Source organism: Rutilus rutilus (assembly GCF_951802725.1).
Source record: "Rutilus rutilus genome assembly, chromosome: 7".
NCBI classification, from domain to species: domain Eukaryota; kingdom Metazoa; phylum Chordata; class Actinopteri; order Cypriniformes; family Leuciscidae; genus Rutilus; species Rutilus rutilus.
The window spans coordinates 16,914,136-16,933,732 of NC_140221.1; the positions used below are offsets into that span (position 1 = coordinate 16,914,136).

The 19,597-nt window shown below is 36.6% G+C and overlaps 1 protein-coding gene and 1 long non-coding RNA gene across 3 annotated transcripts; both read right to left on the reverse strand.

Annotated features, from left to right (window-relative positions):
- Positions 1-28: 28 nt before the first annotated feature.
- On the reverse strand, positions 29-2,928 carry LOC311294382. Of its 2 annotated transcripts, XR_014628051.1 has the most exons (5): positions 2,881-2,927; positions 1,841-1,914; positions 1,644-1,771; positions 1,415-1,517; positions 29-597 (listed from the first exon to the last, which is right to left on the reverse strand). It is a non-coding gene; the product is annotated as an uncharacterized lncRNA (long non-coding RNA). The 2 variants fall into 2 exon arrangements; XR_014628052.1 differs by lacking the exon at positions 1,644-1,771 and having other exon boundaries at positions 30-597; positions 2,881-2,928.
- Positions 2,929-3,342: 414 nt separating this feature from the next.
- On the reverse strand, positions 3,343-16,550 carry thbs4a (thrombospondin 4a). Its single transcript, XM_084415223.1, has 21 exons — positions 16,394-16,550; positions 14,721-14,918; positions 14,383-14,630; positions 14,178-14,277; positions 13,343-13,425; positions 12,931-12,985; positions 12,594-12,760; positions 11,960-12,097; positions 11,103-11,177; positions 10,825-11,007; positions 10,610-10,714; positions 10,022-10,129; positions 9,774-9,933; positions 8,911-9,029; positions 6,338-6,390; positions 6,085-6,266; positions 5,639-5,866; positions 4,762-4,958; positions 4,343-4,515; positions 4,105-4,244; positions 3,343-4,023 (listed from the first exon to the last, which is right to left on the reverse strand). The coding sequence occupies exons 1-21, from the start codon at positions 16,470-16,472 to the stop codon at positions 3,980-3,982; spliced, it is 2,835 nt and encodes a 944-aa protein (XP_084271349.1). The 5' UTR covers positions 16,473-16,550; the 3' UTR covers positions 3,343-3,979.
- Positions 16,551-19,597: the final 3,047 nt, after the last annotated feature.

Below are 19,597 nucleotides of genomic sequence, written 5' to 3' on the forward strand. Positions count from 1 at the left end.
AATACAACACAATACAAAAGACATTGCTATCATTACAGAACTTATTTATTGACAAATATTCTGCAAAACAACACATTTTCTATTTGCATTAGGTACACATATTTTAAGGTGATGAAGTTCTATTCCACTCTTCAAGATTTATTTAAAAAAAAAAAAAAAAACACTATGCACAAAATTAGAGTACAAACTGGAATAAATAAATGCTCAACCTTACAATTATCCATATGGATTGCAGCTACTTGGACAATCTTTTGAAGGACTATGCAAAAAAAAAAAAAATCAGCCTTGCGGAGCACTTTAGGTCAAGATAAATAAACGTTTTTTTTTTCTAAACAAACTAAACAATTTTTTTCTTAACCAGTTACTACTGGTGTATTTTAATGCTTTAGAATAGTTAACATTGGGGCCATAAATCAAGCCAAAGAGGAGAGTAACAACTGTGGCAAAGGTCTTGCACATTATCTGGCCAAAACTGCTCTTATAGTACTACAGAGAGGCACCTTATATTTGGGTTTGAGTGGACAGTGGCAACATCATCTTCAACGATAGTTAAGGTCCTCATCTTCTCCCCTTGTGAATGTCTTCTGGCTCTGTGTCCTGCAGTAGAAAATAAATCAGCATAAAATTAGGGTCATTTTTTTATTGTATTGAATTATGTTAGACCACAGAGTGTTCCTAAAGGTCTGCTCATGTAACTTCACTTGAAAAGTAAAGGTGGTCATGTTTTTTAAGCATGTTCAAATTCAGCCATAGAGCTAAAACTGATAAACGGAAAACATTTTCCCAACTCCAAACAATGCCATATCAGCACTGATGTGATTGCCTGTGGCATTCGTCCACAGCAGAATCCACGGCCATTCTGATTTAATGCTTTTTTTAGTTTTAGTTTAGTTATTTTAGGTCACCCAAAATCGTACATGTATTAAGGCACACATTCTGTTCATCACCCAAAACATATTGCATCAGTGAAGATGGGTTTAAATCACTAGAGTCACATGGATTACTTTCATGCTGCCTTTTCTTGTTTATATCTCCTATATTCATATTCTTTCATATTATATTAATTTTATTTACTCTGCTATTGCTACATTACTGTTTAACCTTATGATTGTGCACTGTATTGTTTTAACAGGTTAGATATCAGAGGGAATGTCTCCGGACAGTGTTGTGAAGCAGTAATTTTCCACTGTCTTTGCTTTGGTAAAATAACAGCTTGTTGAATTTGTGCTATCAGATGAAGTCAAACTGATCACTGAGAAAGTTTCAACTACAATTATTTAATAAAGTAATTTTTACCATGACTTTGTCTGTTGATGATAAGTTTTGTATATCACACAAAACCTATCTCTTAACAGCATCTGGTAAATAGGTTAAATATATCAGGTGTGAGTGTATATGCTGATGATCTTCTTACCAGGCAAGTCTTCAGGATGTTTCCAGACTTTTCCCTCATAAACAAAGGCAGACCTTTAAGAGTTGTAGACTTTCTTTGAGGAAGCACATTGGAGTTTCTGTGTCTGAAAGACAGAAAAACAAATATGGAACAAGTTATATACAAAGTGAAGCATGGGAATTACCTTGAAAAAGAGATGGCACCATTCAGCCTTTAACCAGAGAGATATGATCACATGCAAAATAATTACTTGATGATCAAGTGAGGATCTTCATCTCCACCACTTGCTCTGTACAACTAGATGTGTATTCATTTAACTAAGAGAAAAAGGTGCTCTTCGGATCAGTTTGTGTGATACTGTAATACTCAGCAGAGACCCTAAAAAAACAAAAAAAAAAAACATTGTTGAAACAGTAAGAAACAGTAAGTAAATTCAGTTCAACTCACCTGATCTTTTAAAAAATAAAGGCCACTGTTTTAGCACATCCAAGGATCTTGTCACTGTACTGCTGTTCTTTAGTCTAAAAAGGACAAATACAACAGAACAAAGATACATAATTTTATTAAACAAAACAACAACAACAAAATCAGTTACAGTTAGTAGTTAATTTAACATGAAGCAAAAATAATACAGAAAATGAATAATCAAATGGAAAAAGAATCAATGCATAGGTTTCACTGTATTTACAGCGATTTTGTCTTTTGTTAATTGATTAACATTAAGGATTTAGCCTAATATTTAAGGATACACAATATTTTTATCCTATTCACTTTAAAACATACCGCACACATACTACCCATTCTATTATTTGATATGCAAAGCTAACATACATATTTTTAACATAACACATTAGTTTTGCATAGGCTTCTACATTTTTTCTCTAAATTGTATTGTATTTAATTATATTGCACTACTGTAGAATGACTGAGCCTCAACCTAAGCATGTACAAATTGTAACTGAAATTTGTATACGTGACAAATAAACTTGAAATTAAATTGAACGGACTGCGGTCACTTTAAGAGCTCATGGATCTAATACTGAAACATCTAGGTTTCACCAAATTGGTTATGTTCACTTAAGACATTGCCGACTGTGTTTACTTGAATACTTTTTTTGTTTTGTTTTTTGTTATTGACATAATTGTATGTGTATGTCATTATTAAATCGCAATAGCGGCAGAATGTCTCTCAATCAGCGCAAGCACCGCATTTAAGTCTTTATTCACGACTTACTGAGCTTAACATTTTTAACATCTTTTAAACACCATGCACGTCCTTGTCCTTCTTTTTCAAGCATGTTTCCTCACTCTAACGTTAGTCTGGGTAACTTTAGCACGTTAAGTAGCAATGTGCTACGTGGATAATCTCTAACAATAGAAACTTATCGTCACCACAAAATATATATTTTAACATAATACTATATTTTATCAACATATGTGTACAATTTATAGCCTATTTTCATTCATAAAGCTTAAAGAAAACTTACCGCAATCAGATGAAATCCAGTCCCTTCGATAGCGTGGTTGGAGGAGGAAACCCCAAGTAACGTACAGCGAGACAGACTGCGCATGCGCGATGACGGGAAGTTAAACGTTCGAACTATGAAATCAAAATATTAAGTTTTCTCAACTTAATTGTTTGTGTTTATTGGACAAAATAGTAGTGCACTTGCAGTTAAATAGTTTTTATAAGTAAACTCAACATTGCAGTAAAAAATTTGCCCACTCAACTTAAAATTTTAAACTGAGTTAACAATTTGCAAGTTGGATTTTTTACAGTGTATTTTTTTACTTATTCCATCTGCTATGGAAGTCACTGGGGTCCATCAACTGTCTGGTTACCGTTTCAATTCAGGTTTGAAACAATTTGAGGGTGAGTAAATACATTTTCCTTTTAAAGTGGACTATTCCTTCAAGCCTTGTCTGTGAAACCAAGGGTAAGATTTTTAAAATGTAAAATAACTCATTTATTCCTGATGGCAAAGCTACATTTTCAGCATCATTACTCCAGTCTTCAGTGTCACATGATTCTTCAGAAATCATTTTAATATGCTGATTTGCTGCTCCAGAAACATTTCTTATTATCAATGTTGAAAAGCATTATACTGCTTAATATTATTGTAGAAACTGATAATTTTTTAGGGTTCTTTGATGAATAGGAAGTTTAGCATTTGTTTGAAATAGAAATCTTTTATAAATGTTTTTAATGTCAAACTTGATCAATTGAATGCATCCTTGCTGAATAAAAGTATTCATTTCTTTAAAAAATGATTTCTTACTGACTCCAAACTTTTCTTTTTCTTTTTCATAAAGGTTGGAGCAACACAACAGTGAGCATATGATGACAAACTTGTCAGTTTTGGGTGAACTATCACTTAAATATTACAGCTCAATGACAATCTCCAGAAAGTCCAAGCACAAATCCTGAAAATGTGCATTTATTTATTCACTTTATTGATATTGAAGTGAGTGTTTAGTGTCATAGCGCACAGGCTTTGCTCTTTTTGGCTGAAAAGCATTCTTGTGTAGTAAACGTGGTGTTTTACCACTTATAGTGCTCTCCTCTTTCTTCCCAGCTTAGTTTCATTACTGCTGGCCTTGTTCCTCTGTATAGTCTTCAGGGATTGTGTCTGTTAATGCCAAAAGACATAAATTAAGATACGCTGAAAATACAACCTGTTCCTCCAATATTGTTTGAGCACTGCACTCACCGTTACAGCGATATCTCAGGTTGGACCAGATGATATTTTCCTGTGAAAAGCAGAACACACCGAGACGTCCCCCTCTCATGCTGGTGTCAATAACAACTCCAGAGTCCGCAATCAAGTCGGTACCTTCATAGAACTTAACTCTGTGCCAAAACAGAGAAAAACCAAAAACATGTTGCTTTGCTTCAGTGAATTGTTTCTCCAGTAAATTCTGAAGTCTCCAATATTTACAGCATCTAACCTGATGTATCCCACTTGGGGTCTGTGCATAAGATTCCAGCGGTACGACACCTTGTCCTTCCAGCCCACATTACGAGGGTCTTTCCACAGCAAACGCACCTGGTCATTTGTATCTCCAGTATGCCACAGTGAATTCCTCAAGAACTCTCCAGGCCCAGTTTTAGACTTTACAGCCTAGAAATGCACAATATATTGATGAATGTCTTCAGTCGAATAATCAAATCTAATTGCGACTTACTTGAAGTGCAAAATAATGATTTGGTTTCAGATTTAACATGAGTTAAGTATTTTTGCACACTTCAGAGTTTGGCCAAAAGCACTTTTCGAGATTTGCCGAGGCCTCAGCGGAGCAGCGGTAATGGTAAAAGCACACGCTGAGCATTCAGACAGACAGTAATAGAGATGTAGAGCGCCCGGGACCTTAAGCTGAATGCCAGGCTCAGCCACAGCTCGAAATGGCACCGCCTGCCAGTATGTCTGCTCCGTCTGCTTCCACATCACCACATAGAAGCTGGAGGAATCCTGGTAGCCAAAGATGAAGCCCGCGTAGTCGTCATCGGTCGCTGTATTCACGTGGAAGGTTCCCTCAAAGTCCACTCCGCTGAATGCTGTGTATCCTGTAGTGAGTGGTAAGATTGTGTCATGTTCTGACCCAGATTTTCAAAATACTAAAGTTCAACCACTTTCTTCTGTGGAACACACACAAAGATTTTTTAGAAAAAGTAATCCAGTTCTGTGAGTCCATATGATGCAAGTGGATGGGACCCTCAAAGTTGACGCTTCGAAAACCACAGAAAACGAACATGGCGGTAATCCATGTACGACCATAGTGAACGATTCAATGTCTTCTGATTCAATGTCTTCATATGTGCATCCATGAATTTGCACTTAAAGTAAACTTCAGCATATTGTGACGGTCCTTGTGTGATCGTCACAATGCTTGCTAACATCAACCTTCACAATGTGCTGGCATAGTGAAAATGCTGTCACCTATCAGAAGGCCACTGGGGTCGTATGGGTTACCATCGTGCTCGTTTTGCATGGTTTTTGAAGTGTCAGCTTTAAGGGTCCTATCCTCTTGCATTATATGGACTCAGAGATGGATTATTTGTCTAAAAATCTTTGTTTGTGCTCCACAAAAGAAAGAAAGTCGTATACATCTAAGACGGCATGAGGATGAGTAAATGATGACCAGTAAGACCAGTATGAATTTCCATGCTGGTCCAGGCAGGCACATGCAGGATTGGTGTTGATATTATTTTCTTGTTTTTGAATGGTTTGGGTCAAATAAGCTCACCAACAGCTAGTCCTGGGTCACTGTTCATGGTTTGGACAATCTCCATTCCCTGATTAAGAACAACCCAGTTGGGGTCGATCTGAGCCTCTCCTTCTGGATCCAGAACCACGGTCTGATATTCCCTGAAGTCGGTCAGAGTGATCTCTGCATTCTCAGGGCAGATGTCGATCTTGTCTATCACGTGGTCTTTGTCCAGGTCTCCAGCGCAGATGTCACCCACCCCATCATCTGTCAAAATGGAAGAAAGATATTTTCCTGATTTATCTTTTTATCAGTGGTCTGATTTTTTGATTAAGTCCAATATAAATTTGTGAAGCACATTATGATGCAGTGGCCCCAAAAGTTATTTGGACACTTAAAAACAAATAAATGTCAGTAGACCAGAAACATTTTGCTTGAATAACTTGTGTTATGGCATCCTACTAAGAAAATGTTGCTGTGCGTACTGTTTTCATCCTTCTGGTCTGGGTTTGGCACCAGTCTACAGTTATCTTTATTATCCAAGATGCCATCATTATCATCGTCATCATCACACTCGTCCCCGAGCCCATCCTTATCGGTGTCCAGCTGTGAGCTGTTAATGACGTTGGGGCAGTTGTCTTTGGTGTTCTGATGACCATCTCCATCACTGGAACAAAGACCTGAGTTATAAACTTGTTTTATATTGACCGTCAAGGTAAAAAGTAAAGCAGACTCTACCTGTCAATGTTTGTGTCACAAGTGTCTCCTACAAGATCATCGTCAACATCAGACTGATTGAAAGAAAACCGAAGACAGGATTAAAATAGTAATATTAAAAATGAAATATACAACATACAGAAGAAAAAAAGAAATTGAATAGTGCACATTAAGGAGCGGTCACATTTACCATTAATTGGCGAAATTTCATCGGCGACATCCAGTCGGAATCCGTGCATACAAATCATTTCTGTGTGAACAGTGCTTCCTACATCTCTATGCTTTTGACAATGGACCTTTTTTGCTAATTTGACCGGCCCACACATTTACGCAACAGCTAGTTCCTTCGAATCTGCGTTGTATTGTGTTTGTATCATTTCCATTGTCTGTTTTTATGCCAGTAATGTGTTGGTTTAACAAAAAAACTTGGAATAAAATTATGTTCAACCAACAAACTGCAGGAACTTCATAATTTGTAATACAAAGGCACATTTTTAAGTTGATTTCTCAAAAAAATTAAGTTGCAGCTCTGGAAACAATTAATCTTACCAATTTCAGTTAAAATCCACAGGAGCTCATGGCACATGCTAAATGTACTTTATTTAGCATGTAAATTTACAGAACAAATATGAAAGATTTGGACAACGGTTCAGTTATGGAGAGACACTTGTGGCTCAATCTGTCAAAAAGTCTTTCCTCTTTGATGCCCCGATCTCGCACTCCGGATTCTTTGGCACCTCCGTTGAGACGGTGGTAAAGAGATTTACGGAGGCGAGAGCGCAGTCCGCTGCCTTTAGGAGGTTTAGTCTCCGGAAGACCAAGTCCAAACCCTTGGCTTCCTCTAAGAGCTCTCTTGGAGACAGAGTCAGAAGGATGGCGTGGCTGCTTGACCACGATGAGATGATGAGAACTTGTGTTAATTCATCATGTACTGGTTTAGTAGTAATAAATTTGCAAGTGGTCGTGGTAATCCTTACGACGACCCTCTTTTTAAATTGTGGTTATTGGTCTTTTTAGTAAATCTCCTTCCAGTACACTTAGCAGTGCTGGTGAGTCAAAGAGAAATGTGAACTGTTGCATTCCTGATTGACTCACGCTTATGAGCATCTGTCACTAAATAGGAATTGAGCAGAAAGAGCCAACCATTAGACATTACAATGTTTCTACCGTGAAACTCTCTGACTGGTTATGTCTGAGGATGTCCTGCCTCTTTGGTAGAAGTGGTGGTGACAGAGATGGAACGAATTGTCACCAGGGCCAGCTATTCGACTCGTTTCTAGAGAAACGTTATATTAGGGTTGAGCCACAAAACGCTAGCTGTAGCGGATCTTAGGTAAAGTACCTTTTAACAAGGCAGGGTATGAGTTGCTTTCCCCCAGTTACACTGGGGTTTTTAAGTAGGGCCTAGCTCCCCTGTGGCTTCCTTGGGGTCTAAAGTCTGGGTAATGAAAATTATGGGCATGCTGCATTATGCCTTGCTTTCATTTCCCTCCTTCCCCAAGTAGGAGTAAGGATAAGGCTCCCCCTTGGAGGTGTCACGGGTGGTTGCAGGAAGGCAGACGGAGACGAGGATATATTTCCAAAACTAGGTTTAACGGTAATCAAACACAGGAGGATCATCAGGAGGGTCATGCCCCCTTTCATGAGCTGCTCTCAAGATACACTTTAGGGTAGAGCAGGTTGAATGGAAATTATGATAGGTTTTTCACAAAATTCTCTCAGTTCTGTTTGTTATTGCATATCCAAAGCATGGCGGAGTGGGTGCTGGTTCCCCATAGCGTCAACTCCATGACGCCACGTCGAAGTTCCACTTTGAAAGGGAACGTCTAGGTTACTTATGTAACCCTGGTTCCCTGAGAAGGGGGACGAGCCTGTCAACACCACATCCTTCAGACAAAAGAGTTGATGACGTATTTTGTAGGCGCCTTGACATCATAGACTGCTGTCAGCCAATAAATTTGGTTTGTTTGGTACAAGTGTTCAGACACCATTGAAGCTGAGGGCGTTCCCCATATCGTCAACTCTATGGTGTTGTGTCTCGTTCCGCTTCTCAGGGAATCAGGGTTACATACGTAATCCAGACATTTTTTATTAATTTCTCCCTTTTATTTCAGTTTTAGTTATTTTAGTGCATTAAGTTAAACTAAATTAAAATGCGACATTTTGCCTGGGAAACTAGATGAAATTTGATTTTTTTCAGTTAACGTTTATTGAATTTCAAATATTTTTTTAAATGAACTATTATGAGCCTGATATGAAAAATGGATAAGTATTAATTTTGAGATGAACAGTTGATAAAGTGCCTAAAATAAAGATAGGCAAGCGTTCTTCAAGAAACAGTTCTTTTTAAAAATAAATACTTGCCATAGTCTAGTGCTATCCTTTTAAATTAGGTTTTAAGTTAGAATTATACAAAAAGTAATATGAAATATAAAAATAGGGGAAACCTTGCATCCTCAAATGTCCAATAATTAAAATACACAGAATAGAATAGAATAGAATAGAATAGAATAGAATAGAATAGAATAGAATAGAATAGAATAGAATAGAATAGAATAGAATAAGAGACAGGTAGTAATAATGTTGTTTGGCACCTGGTTGGGGTTTGGCATTTCAGGGCAGCTGTCACATGCATCACCAACGCCATCATGATCTTTGTCCTTCTGGTCTGGGTTTGGAACCGTCTGACAGTTATCCAAGATGTTCTTCAAGCCTATCAGAAGTACAGAAAGTACAAGGATGCATTTAGTAGTTTATCAACAGATGAGTATAAAATAAAGTATCATACAAAGGTAAACAGAGACGTTCTGTCGAAAATGTCACTGAATGGAGCAAATGTATTGCGGTGTTATAGAGTTGGGTACAGTGATGTCTTTGTGTACGATTTGTTGGGTTATGTCACAGGGTGGCAGTGTTTCAGAAAGACTTCTGTGGAATTGTTTCCACGCGTCAGCAGCTCTTGGCTCGGCTCAGGTTCTTGGTGGAAATGTGGTTGCTTAAAGGAGACATGACCAAGCTATAAAGAATCAAGTCAAGTGTCTGGATTTCTGCCTTGATGAGCAGACCGTAAATGTCAAGAGCTGCCTGGGCTTGATTTTACACTTTTCAGACTGGAACAAATAATTGTTCATTTGAAACAATATTTTCAGTGTGGTGCCTTATAGACCCTGTTTATACAGCTACATGTCACTTCAGTTTTACATGACCCGAGCAAGCTAAAGAGCTCTCTAATTTGAGCTTTAAAAGCACAGAAGCTTCTGTTTCTCCTCATAAAATTGATCTAAGCACAGGAAAATCCAGATCAAAAACAGGCCCAAAGGGTGAAAAGGATATTCAAAACATTTCTGCAACAACAAAAAGTCTTCGGCCACATAACAGCCGGATGGCACATGGAAAAATGTGAGCAAAAAGTATGGAAAAGTTGATCTTTGACTAAATATAAGCTGAATTAAATTACCATCCCCATCTATGTCATCATCACAGGCATCTCCCAGTCCGTCCTTGTCTGTGTCCCGCTGGTCCTGGTTTTCCACGTTTTTGCAATTATCACAAGCGTCGCCATGAAGATCTTTATCGCTGTTCTTCTGGTCTATGTTAGGTACCAACCAGCAGTTGTCCTGAAGGAATACATTCATGCAGGGACTGATGGGAGCTTTTCAGTTCAAGAAAATAATTGGTCATAATGAAATGATGTGTTATCTGTACCTGATCATTAAGGATGCCATCACTATCTGCATCCTCATCACAGGCGTCTCCCTTCCCATCTCTGTCTGCATCTTCTTGGCCCGAATTTGGAACAAACTTGCAGTTATCCTGAAAATGAAAAATAAGATGAACTGGTAAACACTTTACAATAAGGTTAATTAATTAATACAATACATTTCAGCATTTCTTAAGTTTGGTTAATGTTAATTGAATGATGCAAAATTGTAATAATTTCAAGTTGCACAATCGTTATTAAACGTTATTCATTTTCATTGAAAAGTTTGGGATCAGTACGATTTTTTGACAGAAATTATGATTTTTTCAATGAATTCAGTCAAAACATTTAAATTGATCAAAACATTTAAATAAATAAATGCAGTTTTGGTGAGCATAAGATATTTCTTTCAAAAACAACAACAAATCTTACTGATGCCAAACTATTGTATGGTAGTATATATTTGCAGATCTGGATTGATAATTGTTAAAAGTTGTCAGTTAATGATATCTAAAGCATTAACTAATGCTAACAAACTGAACATTATTGTAAATTTCTAACAGAAATAACATGAATATGAGTATGAATATCACCTTCTTGCAGGTTCCATCTCTGCATTGAAGTTTGTTATCTGGATAGGCGTCAATGTCTGTGTCTTTTCCACAGACATAGCCGTTTCCTGCCCAGGCAACTTTGCACTAAAAGCAACAAGATATTGAAGCGTGTTAAATGGATCAAAAGCATGGAAATTACAACTGCTTAAGCATGATATTAAATAAAACATCTGTCTGAATGCTTGATGTCTCACCACACAGCTGATGCTCCCATCTCTCTCCACAACACACTCTGCGTTGATGTCACATGGATTTGGCTGGCCGTTCCCACACAGCCTGTCAGATACAGGAGGGCCAGTGCCCAGGCCAGTGCTTTTGCAGCCAGTTTTCTGGTCACCCGTGAATCCGGTCTTGCAGTTCCCACAGTGAAACGCACCCTACAAGAAAGCAAAATGTTCACATTTGACAATATTTACTGTGCTTTCCACAGGCCACATTAGTATAATGGGTGATAGTTAGGCTATTATCTTACCACTGTGTTATGGCAGTATGAATTGGGTGTGCAGCCACCGTTGTCCACCTGGCACTCATCAATATCATTACAGATCTGATAAAAAAGGATAAATCTGCTGTTAATCACTGTATGGCACTAACATCACTACTTTTTTTATTAGAAATTATAAAAAATGTCTCTATGAGTATCATTGCAATACTGTTTTTTGGACATGCAATTGGAGTAACATGTAAATATGGTTTATAATACAGTAATCATTCAGTATCATGACATAATGTATATCACAGTATTAAAATCCTTATATATGGGGGTGCTTTTAAATATCTTATTACAATATTAAATAAAGGAGATCTACACATACATTTGGGGTCGATAAGATTTTTGTAAGTTTTGAAAGAAGTCTCTTATGCTCACAATGTGCATTTATTTGATCAAAAACACAGTAAAACAGTAATACTGTGAAATATTATCATAATTTAAAATAACTGTTTTCTATTTTAATACATTTTAAAATACAATTTATGCCTGTGATGGCAAAGCTCATTTTTCAGCATCATTACTTCAGTCTTCAGTGTCACATGATCCTTCAGAAATCAGTATAATATGCTGGTGCTCAATGTTGAAATTTTTTTTTTTTTTAGGATTCAATGATGAATAGAAATGGAATAGAATAGAAGATTATTTTTTTGTCTTTACTGTCAATTTACATCAATTGAATGCATCCCTGCTGTATAACAATATTCATTTATTTAAATTAAAAAAACGTTCTGACCCCAAACGTTTGAATGGTAGTGTACATATTCTATACACATATACATTTGCACATAGTGGTAAATAAAAATTAAATTAAGCTTTGAATTGTTCCAAATACGCACTTGTTTGTTTGCCTGAGCGTAGTCAACGCCCACACCCTGGATCTCTGGGCCAGAGAAACCTCGTGGACACATCTCGCATCTGAACCCTGGTGCAGTGTTAATACACCGTACACCAGAGAAACATTGGTTGAACTGGCACTAAAATTGAACAGTGAATAAGGTTAGCTTGATTTATGGTGTTCAGCAAAAAATGCTTAGTACGTAGTATAATGACGTTTAAGTCACACAGTTGCACAGCGATCTGTGAAAAGTTCAATAAAACAACAGGAAAATTACCTTAGAACCTACATGACAATACTTAATCTAATAAAACCCCTATTGAAACCCTGATGAAATGTTAATAAATCATTATGTGTTCCTGACTGAGTTTTATTGTTCATCAATTAAGTAGCAAACCTTGTCAGATGTGTTAAACAGTCTGAGCTAGTAGATATACTTATACAGGAAATGATGTGTGGATAGATGAACAATATAGACAGCAAAACTTGTTTCAAGAAAGTCATAAATAATATATGTATAATAACGAACAAATTGAGGTTTTGTTTAGTTTGTTCATATTATTAAATTCTGACTAATGTTTGGGTATACCAATAACATAAAAAAAAAAAAAAAAAGTCTGAATCTTAAATCTAACCTCATCTATATCATCACATTGGACTCCATCTCCAGTGTAGCCCTCAGGACAGGGTGCACAGCTCACACCTTCAGCTTTTTCTATACACATGGCTGGCGTAAAACAGACCCCTGGTCCACACTTGGACCGTGGTTTATTTTGTAGGTGGCTTACTGTGTGTTCCGTTCCTAATGCATTTGAATATTAACACAACACTTGAGTTCACCTGTCTGACTACTTCAACATCTTCATTAAAAGCTTCTACTAATTGACTTGTACTTGACTGAGCACAGACATGATTTTTAATGTTTTCTCATTATAACGGTTTCATTTCTTCATAGAAAAAAAAAAATCTTACCATTGCATGGAACACACTCCAAGATAGTCTTTCTCAGGTCAGCAGTTTCTCTGGTCTGTTATGAAAACACATGCTCATTATTCTCCTGAAGAAACTATAGGGGATAGTTCACCCAAAAATGAAAAGTCTGTCGTCATTTATTTACCCTTTTGTAGAACATTTTTAATCATTTTTCTGGTCACTAATGCTGTGAACGAGGAGTTCTGTTGACAGGATCAACTAAGTCAGTGAAAAGATCAGACTCGAAAAAGCAATTCGTTCATGAATCCGACACATCAATATTTCTCCCACAGAGAAAAAAAAAAGTCAAACGGGTTTAAACGACATGAAAGTAATTACATGATTAGAGAATTTTTCTTTTTGGGTGAACTCTCCCTTTAAGGAACTATTTTCCCACACAATTTAAAGTTACCTGCTGATCCACCTTCTGTTTCAACTCTTGGATCATTCGCATGAGCTCAAACATTGGGCCAGTTTCCATCTTTGAGGTTGTTCCTGCAGAAATGTAACATAATGATGTTTTCTGTACTAGAAGCAAATAATCAATTATTAAAGGGTTGGTTCACCCAAAAATGAAAGTTCTGCCATTAATTACTCACCCTCATGTCATTCCAAAAATCCGTTCATATTCGGAACAAAACTGAAGATCTTTTTGCTAAAATTTGAGAGCTTTCTCTCCCTCCTTTGACAGCCTGTACTACTTTAAAGCCCCAGAAAGGTAGTAAAGAAGACATTATTAAAGTAATCCACGTGACTCCAGTGGTTTAACCTCTATTTTATGAAGCGACGCAAGAGCTTTGTTTGTGCAAAAAAAAATTATTTACCACCTTATTCACAAAATATTCATCTCTAATGCACGTTCACGCAACAACGTGTTGCTCTCGTGAACATGCGCGCATGTGTGTTGTGTCGACGCGCAAGTCTGCTCTGCTCTCGCTATCGTGAATGTGCGTTGGAGATTAATATTTTGTATAAATAAACTGGTCAATTGTGTTTTTTGCACAAAGCACTTGTGTCGCTTCATAAAATTGAGATTAAACCACTTGGGTCTCATGGATTACTTTTATGATGCCTTTACTACGGGTTAGTTGCCAATGGAGGGAATGAAAGCTCTCAGATTTCATTAAAAACATGAACGAAAGTCTTAAGGGTTTGAGTAATTAATGACATCATTTTCACTTTTGGGAAAACCAACCCTTTAACAAAATCATAGCTGTATAAGACTACTAGCCTAGTACAAGTTGCACCTAGTAGTTGCAGTGTTTCTCTATCTTCACTGCAGTCCTGAAGTTCCACGACATTCTCGATAGACTCATCGAGCACGAGTCTGAGGTCCGACAGCTTATCCTGTGACACAGGTAGCCTACATGTTTATTCATAGATTATACTTGCTGTATGCGTGTATAAACTCATCATAACAATTCTATTATTTGTTCAATATTTTTGGTTTACCTGGCTTGAGGTTAGCAGGGTCTTCAGTGTGACTCGTTTTGGGCCCTGTGGCAGTGATTTAAAGGCCAGCGGCACGTCCTGCACTCTCTCCACCAGTCTGCAGTCCACATAGAGAGCCGTGGTGGGGGTGCCCTGCTGCAGCCCACTGAAGTGGAGCAGTATGTGGTGGTGTTGTCCATCTGTCAGTGGCACTTTACTGAAATTTGTTGTCCCAACCTTTCCGTTGCTTTTCAGATATTTCAAAACGACTGTCAACAGAAAGAGTGTTTGGTGTACACGTCAAGTATTTATTGAGCCATTGAACACAAAGCACATTGGTGAGCTCTGATCAGACAAACCTTTGTTGAGTTTCCCATGAACAGTGAAATCAAAATAATCTGTGTTATCTGCAGCATTGAAGATGCGGAAGACACGTGTTGGAGCTTTGTTCTGCAGCTGCAGGCTCGCAAGGATAAAAACGTTGTCCATATTCTTTGCCCTTATTCCTCCTTGCAGAAGGTCAGGTAAGCAATCCGGTGACACCAGAAGATCATAAACTGCAAAATGTGCATTTTTGTTACATTTTGCATTTGGTCCTGATGCTTTTTGATTAATTTGTGTTCACTCGTACACAAATTCATAGGCTATGGTTCCATGAAGAACCTTTAACATCCATAGAACTTTCAATTGTACAAAAGGTTCTTCTTGGGAAAAGGTTCTTCAGATTATTTAAAGTTATAAATAATAATAGTTATAAAGTTCCTTGAAATGCACAGCATTATTCAATGTGTTGTTGACGTAATTTCCACTGAAACAGGAAGACAAGGCGGGACATATCGATAAGCTCCTTCTCTTTTTTAAAAAAGCCAATAGCGTTTCATTTATATCACAGCCCGGCCAGAGCCGTTGAGCTCGGTAAAGCTGCAGTTTCCTCCTAATATCTAACCAATTCTCCTCATAATCTCCTCCATGTCACTTTAAAATACAGCATTCTGTGCAGAATTCAAATGGGTCGATGCGTTTTCTGGTATGCGCCGACTCTCGCATATGATCCGCTCTGTGCTATCGTGTCTCTGGACCGGACCCTATCCCCTATAGTGCACTATGTGCCATTCACCATGTAGAAAATAGCAAATGTGTGAACAAGTGAACAATTTTAGCTGCAGCTTCAATGTATATTCATAGTGTAGGGGGCAGGTCGCTTTAGAGAGCATTTGATTGGACAGAAAATATAATGAGAAGCTGAAGTGCAGAGTGATGTCATCAAAATCATTGATCCATATTGGTGGAATATGTATGTTTTGAATGTTTGTATCTTCTAAATGTGAATTGTGTCATTGTTTTGGAGCAGACTACCTTATAGATAATAGTAAGGCTAACATATTCATACTAAAAGCCAAAGAATTTTGATTTTGATTTCATGGGGACTTTAAAAAAAATGGTTTTAAGAGCGTCATAAATGTCATTGCACTTGTTTGCATTTTCTCTGTGCAGGAAAGCTCAGGAAAGTATCCAATGAGGTCATTGGTAGATTTGACCTGTGTGTGACTAATGGTCATTTTATATAGTGTTCAGATCTTTCAGATTTGTTCATCACACTGCATGCTGGGGGAATTCCAGACAATTTATGACATTTATGGAGTGAATGAACACTTTCTACTACAACATCACATTTAATTCAATGACGAATCACTTGACGATTCTTTGTAATTATTTGTGAAATTTAATCATTATAAATAATACTATAAATATATAAATGAGGCAAAAATAAAATGGCTAGAATCTTAAAGAAATTCAGTTTAACTTGCACTGTAAAAAAAAGATGCTGCCTTAAATTTTTAAGTATAGCCTAATCAACTTGGATGTTTAAGTCATTTAAACTAAAATTACATTAAACTGACTTAAAAGGAGCTGAATCTTGCATAAGTTTGTGATGAGTTAAAGCAATGTAAAAACATATGTTGTCATAACTTATTGATCATATAATTTTTTACAGTGTACAAACGGTTAAATATAAGGTTTAAGGACTTACCAATTCCTTGAGTTTTCACTGTATCAAGGAGTTGTAAAATTAACTGTAAACTGAATATGATTCTTGTCCAAATACCCATTGTGGATTTATTTTGTCACAAATCCAGTTAAAGTGTTCCACCCTTATTCCTGGAAAAGTCGTTTCTGCTCTGACCCCTAATTCAGGCTTGACCAGTAGCCGTCAAAACAGAAATGTCTGTTCCCTGCAGATCAACGAGAACCAGACTGGTGCTCAAGTGATTTTTTTCAGATGTGTCTCTCTATATAAGGTGTGACCAAGCACCTCCTCCAGAACGCTTCTGTGCTTTTACCGGAATGTAGCCATATTGCTGTAAGGATGTCAGGTCAAAACCTTCCCAAAAAGCTCTTTGTTAATAATGGTAAATAATAGGAGGATATGCTTTGGTTTTTGGTCAGTCCGTGTGTACAGATGGTTAAAGGAAGTTTGTTCTTGATTTTACATTTATTATTTTCATTTTAAAAGTGGCAACTGAGGATGTTTACACAGAAATAATCATGGCATACTTTAAAGTTCACCCATATTTCATCCAAAAATTGTCATAATTTTCTCACCCTCAAGTTGTTCCAAACTTGTATGAATTTCTTTCTTCTGCTGAACACATAAGAAAATATTTTGAAGAATATGGATTACCAAACAGTTGATGGGCCCATTGACTTCCATTATATATATATATATATATATATATATATATATATATATATATATATATATAAATTCATACTATGGAAGTCAAAGGGGAATTCAACTGTTTGGCGACCCTATTCTTCAAAATATCTTATTTTGTGCTCAGCAGAAGAAAGAAATTCATACATGTTTAGAACAACTTGAGGGCGAGTAAATGATGAAGGAATTTCCATTTTTAGATGAACTATCCCTTTAACAATCCGATTGCCTTTAACCAAACAATCTGTCCTGCCAAAAAAAAAAAAAAAAAAACATTTACAGGAATAATCTGGCTTGACATCCCTACTGAGTCTTGCCAGTCTGAGTGTTACGGCAGATGAGTTATGGAAAATCAATTAAAGCTTTAGCTTCATATGAATGAAAGAGTTTACAACATTAACTCTACAATTGCCTGTATAGGCTATTGTATTCTGCAGCCTCTCAAAATAAATCTGTAAGCACAAGTTATAATTCAATTTTGTAAAAGTAGAAAAGAAAAAACAAGCTCACACCAGTGGTCAAGCTGGTGTTTGGAACATGGCTGCTGGTGGTATAGGTCTAAGCAAGTTCACCCAAAAATTAAAATTATACCATGATTTACTCACCCTCAAGAGGGTGTGTATGACTCTCTTCTTTCAGACGAACACAATCAGAGTTATATTTGAAAATATCCTGGCTCTTCCAAGCTTTATAATGGTAGTGAATGGGGGGGAGAGATTTTGAAGCCCAAAAAAATGCTTACAATACTCCTACATGCTTCGTCATACATGTGCCACAGGTTACTCTTGTGGGGCAAGTCGAATTGCGTAGTATGCGTACGGTCATCTGGTGGAAGCTAGTTATTCTAGATTATAAAGTTATAAATAAGTCTTTTTCTTACAAAAACCCCATGGCTTCGCTTCCGAAGGCCTTTCATTAACCCATGGAGCCGTGTGGAGTAAAACAAAATTTCAAATTTTTTCCAGCCATTCATTCCCATTATAAAGCTTGGAAGAGCCAGGACATTTTTTAATATAACTCTGATTGTATTCGTCTGAAAGAAGAATGTCATGTACACCTAGGAGGACTTGAGGCTGAGTAAATCATGGGCTAATTTTCATTTTTGGGTGAACTAACCCTTTAATGCAATGCTTGTATCATAGAATTTAATAAAATAATATTCTCACTCTGTGTTAAGAAACAACATGAAACCACAGAAGTAATTTCAAACACGACTGACATGTATTGTGATTTTGGAGCAAAACATGATATTAAACTCATAAATTGTAGTGTTTGACGGTATGCTATCAAACATACTTGCTTTCCCTGTTATCAAGAGCGATTGTTTTATTGCTAATTTTGAAAAGTAAGTCCAGGCAAGATCGTTTGAATGTTTTCATTTGAATCATTTCATAATTGAAAGCAAAGAAGGTTAAGTGAGAGGTCCGATAAATAAAAAAAGAGAAAGATTTATAACAGTACGAATAAAAAAGTGCCAATAAAAAATAAAAAAAACTTAAATTAAATTCTCTTTTTTTTTCTTTCTTATTCTAACAAAAATGTGCTGGGAGCACTGATCTATATAATGATCCATGCACTTATCTAGCAAGACAGATTTTAGATATTTTTCCCAGCAGTTTTTTACTTTTTGCTGTTATGTAAGTGCATTTAAACTTTTTCATATTCATATTTAATCTTAAGTAGAGATTTAAATAATGCTGACTGTCAGAAAAGAAACCGGCTGTTGCTTAGTGTGACTTGCTACTGTTAGCTGCTGGTTTATATGTCATGTACTGTACATGATCTGTCTGTTAACAAAACTGCATGTCTCTAGAGCACCAAAAGTTAAATAGTGTAGCCTACCTTTAAGTAAAGAAATAATAGTGATTATAGTTTGTGATCAATGATCTGAATTTTACTTTATCAAAAACTAAGTACACAGTTACATAATTATAAATGCTTCATTTCAGCTAATTTTGAAATAGTGTCAGTGATAGAATGTCAAAGCGCGGTTTGAACGCCCCGCCCCCCAGCCGAACTGGAAGTTTTGATTGGTTTTGCACCCGAGTCAGACCTGTCTGTGATTGGCTGAAGCGCAGGGCTCCACCGCAGTAGTTTGAAAAATCGGTCTGATTTCTCGTTCTCTTTTTTTTATGGAATATTGCAGTATTTATTAAAAATTATTCATCTATTCACATTTTTATTTAAAAAATAGTAAAAATAAAATAATGTGCCCTGATATTACCCAAAATAACTTCACATCTCACCTGCAATGACATCTCTTATGTTCTCTGGACGCGTTTACTGGGATAACCTGTCAACAATCCAATCAGTCCTAACCTACATTTTTATGTTCAAGAAGCCAACTTCCATTTCATGCTGACTTTAAAATACCTTTTATACTCTCGACTATACAATAGTTTTGTGATTCATGTAACTCCTCCAGGTTAGCTTAACCTAAATATGCAAAAATATATTCAACCTTTTTTGCATTATAATTTTACAAAATTACATTTTGATTTTAAGGGTGCAAAATAAAAA

Bases quoted from the DNA above. Each gene is read 5' to 3' on its own strand.
- thbs4a (XM_084415223.1), bottom strand. From the start codon at position 16,472: ATGGGTATTTGGACAAGAATCATATTCAGTTTACAGTTAATTTTACAA. The intron at 14,919-16,393 runs GTAAGTCCTTAA...CACATTTTGCAG, and splicing joins AGTGAAAACTCAAGGAATTG to TTTATGATCTTCTGGTGTCA. The intron at 14,631-14,720 runs GTTTGTCTGATC...TTCTGTTGACAG, and splicing joins TCATGGGAAACTCAACAAAG to TCGTTTTGAAATATCTGAAA.